This window comes from Mesocricetus auratus, unplaced genomic scaffold (assembly GCF_017639785.1).
Source record: "Mesocricetus auratus isolate SY011 unplaced genomic scaffold, BCM_Maur_2.0 Super-Scaffold_100004, whole genome shotgun sequence".
NCBI classification, from domain to species: Eukaryota; Metazoa; Chordata; class Mammalia; order Rodentia; family Cricetidae; genus Mesocricetus; species Mesocricetus auratus.
The window spans coordinates 112,139,191-112,152,075 of record NW_024429189.1 but is presented as its reverse complement, the minus strand read 5'-3'; the positions used below and the strand labels follow the sequence as shown (position 1 = coordinate 112,152,075).

The window sequence follows — 12,885 nt, the reverse complement described above, 5'->3', positions numbered from 1 at the left end:
TGTTGTTAATAAAACAGGAAAAAAAAAATAATGTCAGAGCTGACCACTCTGCAGTCCAATGCTCTGCCACTGAGCTATACCCTCTCAAAGCTGATCACCCTGACAGTGCTCTTTCTCACGAGGGGAAGGAGATGGAGATCAGGCACTCATTCTATGACCACCGTAAGTCAAGGTGAAGAATAAAATGATCAGAATAGACCATTAAGAACTTTTGTGACTAGTAAAGACAGGGGATCTTAAGATGAAGTTTTGGAGTTTAGCATTATAGATGCTTGTCATTTAATACCCCAAGAGGAAGCAGTACCTGGGACACAAAGTACAGACACCACAGAAATTCTACAGACATAGGTCCAAGACTAAAGTGAGTCCCAGCTCTCACTCTCCTTTCCCCCTCCCCCATCTACTTTCATTAACACTGTAAGGGGCAGGGGAGACGGCTCTTACAGAAGACATGGGTTCAGTTCCCCAGCACCCACATGGAGGCTCACAACTGTTTATAACTCCAGTTCCAGGGGATCCAGCGCTCCCTTCTGCCTTCTGTGAGTACTGCACACATATGGTGCACAGACATACATGCAGGAAAATAGCCTAACACATAAAAGAAATAAGCAGAAAATAAATACACTGCAATGTATACTGTAAAAACCCTGGCAACTTCCCCAAGAGGAGTGACAGTAACACAGCCAACTCAAAATCCCTGTAGGGTGCAGGTAGGAAAAAAAATGCTTCTTCACAGACCTCGGAAGTAAGAGAAAGGCAACTCACTCAAATCTTCAGTTTGTCTGCCCAAAGAATTCAGGTATTTCTCAGGGTCACAGTACTCATGATGGTGAGCTAGAATGAAACAATAAAACATTCCCATGACAACAGCTCAGAACATAAATGCATAGGCCAAGATGGCTCATTCAAACTGGATGAGAAGCTTCCAGGCCTACTGTGTGGATTATGATCTTGACCAGGAAATGCCTTCTCTCTTCTCCATGAATTCCCACTGTTCAGTTGTAGGGATATTATTGTGAATCTTGGGAGCCAACTTCTAGAAGGTATGATGAAGATGAATGCACTTAGGTGCTTTCCTGTGACCTGCTCTGAAGTGAACTGTCCTTTAAGAGAAGCAAGTGCCTGGGAAGACACACACCCAACCCAGGCAGAAATTCTGTGGCCTCAGGGTGGGGAGGGGAGGGCACACTGCCCTGCTGTGCAGTCATGAATATCAATCCCACTACCTTGTGCCAGATCCAAATTGGCAACCCACCAAGATGAAACGTGGTCTATCCCATTACTCATGCCTGGAGTGATCTGTCCCCTTGAAGATCTGCTTCCTCCGTGAAAGCGAGGGATGGCCACTCAGAGATGCACTAAGCAGGGTAAAGGCATGAAAAGCAAGTTGCTGGAGAGAAATGGCCCGGCAGGGTTCAACCATGGGAATTCTATTCCTCTTCTCAGACAGGGGCGTACTCAGACCATGGTGAAATTACTCCCCAAACAACCGTATTAGGATCAACTTATCTCAGACAATTGTTAAAAATGCTGGACTCATCAAAAATGTTTTTAAAAAGAGAGAAACTTTAAATGCTAGAAATCAGCACCTCAAGTTTTGAATACTTAGGTCTGTTGTGAGCAGGGTACAATGTTGATTATCCTTTGAATGGGGCCTGTACGTTTCAAAACTGTTACGTTTAGTGTGGCTGCCATGTGGTTTGTTTGTGGAAGTGGTGGGGATCAAAGAGAGGGCTGTTCACACTGGGGACAAGTGCTCTTCCCCTGAGCTGTGCCCCCAGCCCAGACAGTATTCATCAGTCTTGAAACTCTCACACCTCTTCGTTTTATACAAAGCTGATGATCTAACTGCAGGCACTGTACAGGCTAAATGCCACAAAGCCACTTTCCCAACCCCTTAGTAAATCTTAATCTTACTAAAGCACATGTCAAGATTGGAGGTGGTCGGTAGTGGTAGAAGCGCTTCTTACACAGTCAGAATTCACCAGCATGGTAAACACCACAGCACCTGTGCAGCAAGCGAGCATCTGCACACCACTTTCTCACTGGTCCACTGAGGGCTTTTCTTCCTGGACCCCACGTTTAAACTGTCAGTCTCCACTGTGCCTCAGGACATGCCAGGGCTCTAGAAGTAGGAGTCACACACCCTGATATGAGCAGGGAAAAGGTTATTAAATGTAAGCAATGATTTCACATCATGCCAACCTCAGAAGTAATGCTAGGATCATTTGTTCATTTGTAATGACACAAAATGTCCCCTCTCCACCTGGAGCTCCAGCTCATCTCCACACGGCCCAATTCTAGAAGTTCCCAGAAGCAGGCAGAGGACAGACAGGAATGTCTTGCACGCTAAGAACAACATGCTCACGCTCCATACAACATCTCTGTTTGCCTCCCTGACAGCTTGAAAACCCCCACTCATTCCATGAAAGTGCTGGCTGAAGTCAAGGGAGCCCCACTAAAGCAAAAGGCCTTCTCTTGGTCTGGCCCTGTCTATGTGAAGGCATGTCAGCAATGGTTGCTTTAAAGGTACAGAGTCTGTCTTGCTTACAGGATCTGGCACACGTGCTGTGAAGAAGCATCTGGTGAGATCACCCCCCACACACACACACACACTTATAAACAGAATTATGGAGGCTGTTTCAGGGACAGATGCAGCATGTATCCACTTTCTCTGACCCTAAAATAGTATCTTTGCACCAAGTTGGATGTCTGGTTCCAGGATGTCCCAATGGGACAAGCCCCCTGGTTCTCCAGGTGGGCCCCTGTGTATCCCACCTTCAGAGGGCAATGGACCCTGACACTAAGAATATGCCCATAGACTAAATGGTAACTACCTGCTGTTTGCTTCAAGATGATACTGGTGGAAGGGGAAGCATGTGTGGAAAGAAGATACCAATTGGCCAAGAACAGGAAATCACTGTCTCCAGGTGCTGTGTACATGGAGGTCTTTAGAGGATCTCCAACAGACCCCCAACATTGCAAACATGGCATGGGCAGGCCTTCCGTTCCCCATTTCCTCTCCCTGGCTAAACCATTAGATTACATTCCTAAAGCTAGCCACCCAGGTCCATTCCCTTATCTGGCTCCTTTCTTATGCCTAACTCATGCCTGAGGCTGAGTACCAAGGTCCAGTACTCAAAACACCAAGGTCCAGCAGTCAAAATTCTTTATTTGGCTATACTGAGTAACATGCCCCATCAGGGCTTACCAACTCATCCTAACACAGACTTCCCCCTTTTCTCCTTAGAAACCACTCCTGAAGATCCACCCACTGCTGTCTTTGCCCTGTCCAAAGACAGCCCGCCCCCCCCCCCACCAACTTGTTCCCTCAGGGATAATAAAATCTCCTCTGTGCTGAGAAATTGGTGTCTGCGTGTGTTCTCTGCCAACTCCAAGGCCCCTTCAGATCTCTGAGTTCGTCAAGGTCATGTGTAAAATGGTCTAGGAAGACCTAAGCATGTGGTAGCTTCTATAGTAATTCAACAGAGTAATTCTATATCTGCAAAATCTAACAGTAACATAATTAAACTTGGATTTTGTCTGTCTTTGCTTTTTAAATCTCCTTTTTTCCAGGAATTTTGTTATGACTATGACAGATTGAACATTTGACAAAACAGGGAAAGGTCTCCCATCGCAGGGGGTAAGGAGAGGTAAGAAACTACTTTCTATATGATTGTATCTGCTTGCCACCCTTCCATAATAAAAAGTTTAAAAAAAAACCAAACTGCTCCTCATTTTTGGTCTCTCCTCAAATGTAAATTTATAATTGTTAGAAAATAAATACAAATTTTGTTATTTTAGCAATTATATGGATCTTGCCAGATGTGAAGCAGCCTCGGTCAGAGAAGTGAGGCCTCACAGAGACCTCTGGGCTGGGGCAGGCAGTCCCCACCCTGTGCAAGGCTGAGCTGGGGCACGCATTTGTACCTTCCCTCTGCAGAGAGCTCTCAACTCTGAGGAATAGCTCCTCAACTTAATGTTTGAAGTGCTTAAACTTTCACTGTCCATTTTTTTTTTAAGCTTTTAGGAAGGGCAAATCTTAGCCACTAAGGTATTTTGCTTTTAAACTCAAAGTATCCAGAACACTGGGAGCCTACATGTTGGTCAAATTTTCCATTTAAATTACAACAATAACAAAAAATGACTGTGTGTTCACATACATGAACATTTACACAAAGGTACCAGACCCTTTTCTTGTTTGGTCATAAAGGCATTCCAGGGTTAGTTTTTATCTCAAGGCAGATAAAATGAACAAGCTTATTACTCAATTTGACTTTCCACAGGAGTTTTTATGTGAATACTAAACACACACACACACACACACACACACACACACACACACACACACACACACACCAGCTTAAGACCAAACACCTCCAACATGGCATTTCTCTGGCGGCTTTGTCCTAACAGCAAGAAGACCACTGACTGACTTAAAAGCAAACAATCAATTGAAAGGGGAATTTTTCTGAGAACAGGGGAAAAAGATAAAAATATTCTGGGGGGCAGGCAGTAAGGATGGCTGCAGGCCACTCATCTGTCCAAGAACCTGCAACAACACACCGAGCGTCCCTGCTGTATCCTCTGAAGCAGGATGTGGCTACTGTTTTAGGCTTACTGTGAAATAACCACTCGAGGGCAAGGCTGCGGGGAGCCCTTGCAGGGCGCCGCCTGTAAGGGTATGAGCGCCAGGTTCCCTGTAATTAAGAAGCAGCCTGCTCGGTGAAGACAGGGCTGCCACCCCATCTGCCAAGCCCGCGGGAGCTGGCACCGTGCCTCCCTGCCTGCCGCCCTGCTACCCACCTGATCCTTGGAGACCTCCTTTGATGGAGCGTTTATGCCAAGCTTTTCCAGAGGATAGACAATCTGTCGTCGTGGTCGCACGGGGACCAAGTAATGAAGGGCAGATGTCAGGGAGTGGGCGTAAGAGCTCTGCAGCTGAAAGACAGCAACCTCTATTTTAGGGGACAGAGTGTCAGAGGCACACAGCGCAGATGTCTGCATGCTGCTTGACAAATACAAAACTCTTAACTCGGCCAAGTCAGAGAGGGGAGGGGAAAAATCAGCAAATAAACAAACACACTCTCCGAGCAGAGGAATGAATTGTAGATAATGCCTGACACTAATGAAGATAATTACGAGAGTAATTACATTACTATCTCTGTGGGAATGACAGATAAACAAGTGGTTTGGTTTATGGGATTTTTCAGTACAAGTATTTCCCCCAGGAGAATATTCTTCTCCATAGTGATCGTGAATCAGCTTGATTTGACCCCATTAAGCTGTGTTATCCAAGTCCTGTTAACCTTTGTGTGTTTGGCACCAGTCACTTTAACATACATAGATAAAAATGCCACCCAGGGGGCAATGCAGCCCAGATGTGAATGTACTGGGGCAACTTCACTTGGGCTTTTTCGGAAACTGAAATAAGAGTCTTAGAATGAAAGAACAAAACTGGATATCGGGGGTAGGAGAAGATGATCAAACAATTTTTATTTGTATTATGACTAAGTTATGAACTGGATTTATGCTTGTTGAAGTAGATAATAAATGATTTTTACAATAATTCTTTAAAAATTTTTATATAGTTTTTAAAACTTGACAGAGAATGGTGACTCTCACACTTATGAAATCTTGGGAATTAAAAAAAAAGGACTCAGGGCCAAGAGACCTTTTCATAGGGTTTCTATTGCTGCGATGAAACACCATAACCCAAAAGCAAGCTGGGGAGAAAAGGGTTTATTTGGTTTAAATTTCAGTATTGGTGTTAATCATTAAAGGAAGTCGGGACAGGGCAGGATCCCAGAGGCAGGAGCTGATGCAGAAGCCATGGAGGGATGCTACTTATTGGCTTGCTTCCCATGGCTTGCTCAACCCACCTTATAGTACCCAGGACCAGCAGCCCAGGGATGGCACCACCAACCATGGGATGGACCCTCCTCCATTGATCACTAGTTGAGAAATGCCTTACAGCTGGATCTCATCCAGGTATTTCCTTAACTTGAGGCTCCTTCCTCTAGCTTGTGTCAAGTTGCCACACAAAACCAGCCAGTACAACCCTCAAGTGTAAAACTGTGAAAAGTCAAATGGGCTATGATGTATCTACTTATTGAATTAAAGTCAAACAGCCAAAAAAAAAAGGCAAAATGTTAGCTGTATCTTAATAAATATCATGGTTTGCATGTGACCCATGTGCTGTTTCTATGAGCTTCCAGCAGAGCTTCCTAAAATCCTTTACCAATGCACCTCAACCCCTGACTTCCCACATTACTGAAAATCAGAACCCAGGAAACCCTGGCCAGATGCTGTTTTTACATCTGTGAGTGTCTATGGCATTGATCCGCAACCTTCCTAATGCTGTGACCCTTCAGTTCTTTATGCTGCGGTGACCCAACCATAAATTATTTTTGTTGCTCCTCCATAACTGTTATGAATGATAATGTAAATATCTGATATGCAGGATATCTGATATTTGATCCCCAGAGGGGTTGTGACCACAGGTGGAGAACCACTGGTCTATCTCCTGATGTAGGTCAAGAAAGAGCCACAGGCAGCTCAACTTCACTGCTAGAGGACTTGGGGCAGAAGTTGGGAATTCTCACTCAAATGACTTTGGACAGTTTTTCACTCCTGTTTCACATGTATATGTGTAAACCAACTGGCAGTGTTACTGAGGAAACCTGTTCACAAGCAGCATGTCCCTAACTCTGCACTGCTTGGTAAGCAGACACAGGGGCAACGAAAGGTCCAAGATGTCTTTGCTAGGGATGCAAATGCACTTTGCCCCGACCTGGCACATCCAGGCAGCATGGCAAACAGAAACTAAGAATTTAATATCACACCTGGAGGGTCACACAGTTGGTATTCAAGTGTAAAGTGAAGGAAATTGTCTGGGGCCAGGGCTTTCCTGTACAAGTGATACCTTCCATGTCATTAATCATACTGCTGTCCTATTATATCTTACAAGGGAAACAAACACCAAACAAAACAAACCTCACTGAAGCAGGGTCCGCATCTCGTCCTTCTTCCCCACAAACATTCCTCCATCTGCCTTTTGTTGAAGATGATACACAGGCATAACTATTATAAGTGTATGTGCTATTGCACCTACAGATTGTCTAAGAAATACTTTGATATGTAAGAACATTTGAAAATTCCACTTAGTTCCTCATGGACACTGAGAAAAAAAATGTGACTGTTTCAAGGGTTCTCGGCAGAATGTGGAAAAGCTTGAGGTCATGACCAAAAACTGAAGGGACAACTTCCACTCAGCCTAGTAGTTGAAACACGTCACCTTGAGAGTACCCGCAAAGTTGGGGACCAATGTTAGTGACCAAGGAACCAGTTTTCAGGAAACAAGTCCTTGGCAATCTGGCCTAAGTAATGCACTTACTTGTGGAACAACCAGGTTACAGTAACCGAATAGGCGAAGGCGTCTGCATGTGTGTATCAGTAGGTCCTAGGAACTGAAGCTACAGCTTGAGAAAGGAAAGGCACAGCCTGCGTGTAAAACGCACACTCATGAGCACTAAAGCAGGGTGAGATTGGATGTGGAGATGAGCTGAGCTGGTGTTGGGTGATATATGCAACATGCACATTAAAACTAGGTCTCTACTGCTGTGTTACTCCATGGAAGTATAACAAATATTAGATGGAATTGCATAGGTATTCCCTATGGCAGAGTTCCATCAGAATTGTGCGGCTCTATTTTTCCTCCATTATTTTTGTAGAAATGGTTATAAATTTTATTTGGAATGCAGTAGACAGTACACCAATTTTATTGGATGAGACTATGTTATCCTACTAATTTTTGTAGTGTTCTTTGTGTCAAAGAACATGAGAGGATCATTTTGGCTTCATTCCATGAGAAATAATGTGCTGTTCGTGTCTTGTACAGCTAGAGTTTTCAGTTGGCATTTTGTCAATACAGAAAAATCAACAAATTGTCTAATAACATTGGTTCTGATTGTTTCAGGAACTGGAAGCCTCCTGGACTTTTGCCACAGTGAAGCAAATGGCCTAATCAAATATGGCCAGTGAAAACTCAGATGCATGCTACAGTCAAAGTTATCACGAGAAGAACAAACAAGATACAGTGCACACAGGACGCGACCGTGTGCACAAGGGGACAGCCCATGCCAGGCTCCTACCTTGCTCTCCCGGGACTGTGGGTATATAGGATAGTAGAGACACGACTTATAGCCTAAGCGAAGGATCTCCTTCAGGAAAAACTTGGTGTAGTGTCGGAAAACAGGGTTCAGGGCAAAATGGTGTAAGCGCCCATGTTCTTCTTGTTGATGGTGGCTGAAGTAGATGAAATCCTCAATGTTATAATGAGATCGTATATACTCTATATCCTAGAGAAGAGGCAGAGACAGGATGTTTCAAACAAATCACATGCATGCATGTTGTGATAAATAGCTATTCTAAAAAGTCACTTAAGCTGGGGCTGGGGAATAGCTTTCTTGGTAAAGGTCTTCTCAGTCAAGCATGAAGACCTGAATTGATCCCCAGAATTCATGCAAAAAAGTTTGATGTGGTGGCATGTACTTTAATCCCAGTGCTGGGGAGATGGAGGCAGGGGGCTTCCTGGAGCTTTCTAGCCAGCCAGTCTAGCTTATTCAGCAAATGGCAGGCCAATTTGAGACCCTGTCTTGAAAACTAAGGAGGACAGCTCCTGAGAAATAACACCCGAGGCTGTCCTGCTTCTCAATGAATGCACATGCATATGCACCCACACAAGGATAAGGGCACACACACATGGATAAACACACACACACACACACTTTTTAAAAAATTGCTTCAACTGCAATAGTGAGAAGTGTGTTTGTTTCTTCCACTATTCACTATCTTGTCTTTAATTATGTTTTTAGTACTGGAGGTTGAGCTGAGAGTCTTGCGCATGCTTGGCAAGACTAACCTCTGAGCTACATCCACAGCCCTCGGTTATTGAGACTGGGTCTCTCTAGGAAGCTCAGGCTCACCTTGAACTCACTGTGTAACCAAGGCTAACTTGAAACTAATGATCCCCCTGCCTCAGCCTCCTGGGTCCTGGGATTACAGGTTTACACACACTGCTATGCTTTGCTCACTGGTTGTTTTAAGACAGAAAGTATGTGCCTGTTGTGGTGATCTGTCTGTGAAGATGGCTAAATAGATTTATTCTTAAGCCTTTGGCTGCTGTCAAAATGGCAAGCCTTCGGTACCTGGCCAGGTTCGGCACAGCAGTCTAAACACATTATGGGCACAAGGAACACCAGTGGGCCAGCGCAAGTGACTGGGCACAGGTTATCTGAGAGTTGGTAGACAGGCTCACTGTTCTCCTGGTTTTGTTGCTGATTACCTACTAGTGTGGAAATGCCCCATCTTGGAGTTATACCTGCTAGTACATGACTGGACTGTGAAGAAAGAGCCCTGGAAGGGCATTCCTTACTCTTTTCCTGTGATAGGAAAGAAGTTTGTGCAGTGGGAGACGATTTAAGGATTCATGAGTGTTTGCATGGAGAGGGAAACCCTGGGCACACTGCTCCTACCTTCATGGGCCTTTTGTCTCCTCACACTACAGTGGAATCGGGGCTCACGCATGCTAACACTGTACTGCTACAGCATGGCCTCCTTCACCTCTCCAGTGCACGCCATTGAGAGCATAATCCAAAGTGTATGTGACTGGCCCTGACAGGAGAATTAATTTTTGACCTGCAAGACTCCGTTGCAAACCCACTGAGTGCAAATCCAAACATATTATAAATAACAGTCAAACCAAAAGAAAAATCAAACCAAATGTAGAATGAAAAACACAGTTTCAAGAACACAGACTGAAGAATATGAAGAACTTGACTTAATCGATGTCAGGAAGCTCATCACAGCTATCAATCTGTATCCAAGCGTCCCCTCCCTAGCCCACCAGGGCCTAGCTTCTGTTCCAATGTATAGCAGAAATGGCTTTGTTGCCCCCTAGCAAGTGATGGCACCCCAGAGCAATTCTGGCAGTCTTTCAGTCTTTATTGACCCTGTAATGGCTTTTATACCTCGGGACTTTAATTACCAAGGCAACATTGCTCATTAGAAAATAGAAAGAGTGATATAGACAAGACTTAGAAATCATTGAAAAGGAAAAAGCAGAGAGCTAATAGAGGCCATTAACTTCAAAGCAGTAGATGGACCACGTGCATATAATTTTACTGTTGTCCCAAGTCCCTTAAAATAACAAGAATACATTTCATTCAGATTTTTTATTTAAATTTTCTAAAAAGAATAATGAGGTGGAAAAGAGGCAAAAATGGAAGGCGGTGTTAACTTGAAAGGAAACTTTATGGCTTGGTTAAACCTCCTTACCTTGACCCACACTGGAGTCCCTGCCTGACTGTTGCTACTACATTTAAGAGTAAAACTGGAAGTCAAAGAATGGCTGCCCACCTCCCAGCTGGACAGCTGGGTAGCCCTGCTAGCAGCAGCAGAGGGGAAGGGGAGAGCCACACCCATGTCAGCTGCCCACACTGGCAATTCAGTCTTTCATTCATGACACAGAAAGACTTATGAGGACACTAGCATAATACCTAGATGGGAGAAACATGTGACTTGCTACAATGAGGAGAAGGATAATTCAGAGGATGGACAGAATTTTTAAAACATCAGTATAATACCTTCACGGGTTCTCAAAAGAAATCTTGTTTATAATTTGATATCAAGAAGAAACCAAGTGAACAAGGGAGAGACATGGACATTAAGTTAAATATAGGAACTCTTGAGATAGAGCTTCTAAAAGACCTGGATAACACTAAAATCATGGTCAGAGACTGAATTAGAATTTCAAAAAACTAATGTCAATGAAATATCTTCAAGTGATGAGTAAGAAATACATCTATTAGGAACGCCAGGTAAGACACCACCCACTGGCAGTCATAAAAGAAAATTTTCCCAACCTAAAGAAGGACATGACTATAAAAGTACAAGAAGCTTTCAGAACATCAAATAGATTGGATCAGAAAAGAATATCTCCTCACAACATAATAATCAAAACATTAAACATACAGAACAAAGAAATAATATTAAAAGCAGAAAGGGAAAATGGCCAAGTAGTATATAAAAGCAGATCTATTAGAACCACACCCAGCTTCTCAGTGGAGATTCTAAAATCTGGAAGAGCCTGGATTGATGTCTTGAAGACTCTAACAGACCACAGATGCCAGCCCAGACTACTATACCTGGCAAAACTGTCAATCACCACAGATGGAGAAAACAAGATGTTTCATGACAAAGTCAAGTTTAAACAATATCTATCTACAAAACCAGTCCTAGAGAAGGTACTAGAAAGAAAACCCCAACCATAAAACACAGGCAATAGATAATCTCACACCAACAAAACGCACACACACACATACATACATCCTCCCTCAACACACATGCACTACCACCACAACCAACAACAAAATAACAGGAATTAATAATCATTGGTCATTAATATCCCTCAATATCAATGAACTCAATTCACCAATACAAAGACACAGGCTAACCAATGAATATGAAAACAGGATCAATTCTTCTGCTGCACAGGAAAAACACTCCTCAACATCAAAGAAGTGAAAGACCTCCTAGAATTCAATGAAAATGAATGTACAACATATGCAAACCTATGAGACACAATGGAAACAGTGCTAATAGGAAAGTTTATAGCACTCAATGCCTTCATGAAGAATTTGGAAAGATCTCATACTAGCAACTTAACAGCATATAAAAAGAAGTAGACACAACTAAGAGAACTAGATGGCAGGTAATAATCAAACTGAGGGGTAAAATCAATAAAATAGAAACAGAACAATACAAAGAATCATTGAAACAAAGAGTTGATTCTTTGAGAAAACCAACAAAAATAGATAAACCCTAATTCAAACTAACTGAAAAACAGAGAGAGAGAGAGAGAGAACATCCAAATAAACAAAATCAGAAACAAAAAGTGGAACATAACAACAGACTCCCAGGAAATACAGAGAATCATTAGGTCATACTTCAAAAACCCGTACTCCACAAAATTGGAAAATCTAAAAGAAATGAACAAATTTCTTGACAGACACCACTTACCAAAGTTAAATCAAGAGCAGATAAACTATTTAAATAGACATATAACCGCTAAGGAAATAGAAGCAGTCATCAAAATTCTCCCAACCAAAAAAAAGTCCAGGGCCAGATCGTTTTAATACAGAATTCTATCAGACTTCCAAAGAAGAGCTAATACCAATACTCTTCAAATTGTTCCATAAAATAGAAACAGAAGGAACATTACCAAATTATTTCTATAAGGACATAGTCACCCTGATTCCCAAACCACACAGAGATTCAACAAAAAAAAGAGAATAACAGACCAATTTCACTCATGAACATTAATGCAAAACTACTCAATAAAGTGCTGGCAAACTGAATCCAAGAACACACCAAAAAGATCATCCACCATGATAAAGTAAGCTTCGCCCCAGTGATGCAGGATGATTCAATATATGAAAACCTGTGAATGTAATTCACCATATAAACAAACTGAAAGAAAAAAACCACATGATCACCTCATTAGATGCTGCAAAAGCCTTTGACAAAATCCAACACCCCTTCATGATAAAAAGTCTTGGAGACATCAGGGATACAAAGGACATACCTAAACACAATAAAGGCAATATAGAGCAAGCCAACTGTCAACATCAAATTAAATGAAGACAAATTCAAAGAAATTCCACTAGAATTGGGAACAAGACAAGGCTGTCCACTTTCTCCATACCTATTTAATATAGTACTTGAAGTTCTAGCTAGAGCAATAAGACAACAAAAGGAAATCAAGGGGACACAAATTGGAAAGGAAGAAGTCAAAGTATCATTATTTGCAGATGATATGATAGT

The 12,885-nt window shown here is 42.7% G+C and overlaps 1 protein-coding gene across 5 annotated transcripts in view; it reads right to left on the bottom strand.

The window, feature by feature from the left end:
• The window catches only part of Cfap61 (cilia and flagella associated protein 61), a 287,339-nt gene that overhangs the window by 160,435 nt on the left and 114,019 nt on the right, over positions 1-12,885 (bottom strand). For 3 of the 5 annotated variants that reach the window (XR_005877457.1, XM_040746434.1, XM_040746435.1), the window contains exons 16-17: positions 8,154-8,360; positions 4,807-4,941 (exon numbers count right to left, since the gene is read on the bottom strand). The exons of 1 other annotated variant lie outside the window; for it this stretch is intronic. Coding sequence is in view for 3 of the 4 variants with exons in the window: in XM_040746434.1 (XP_040602368.1) it covers positions 4,807-4,941; positions 8,154-8,360 (342 nt within the window). In the remaining variant the exon portion in view is untranslated. Of the gene's footprint in view, positions 1-765; positions 835-4,806; positions 4,942-8,153; positions 8,361-12,885 lie in introns of all 5 variants that reach the window. One more of the 5 variants, XM_040746437.1, reaches the window with a different exon arrangement.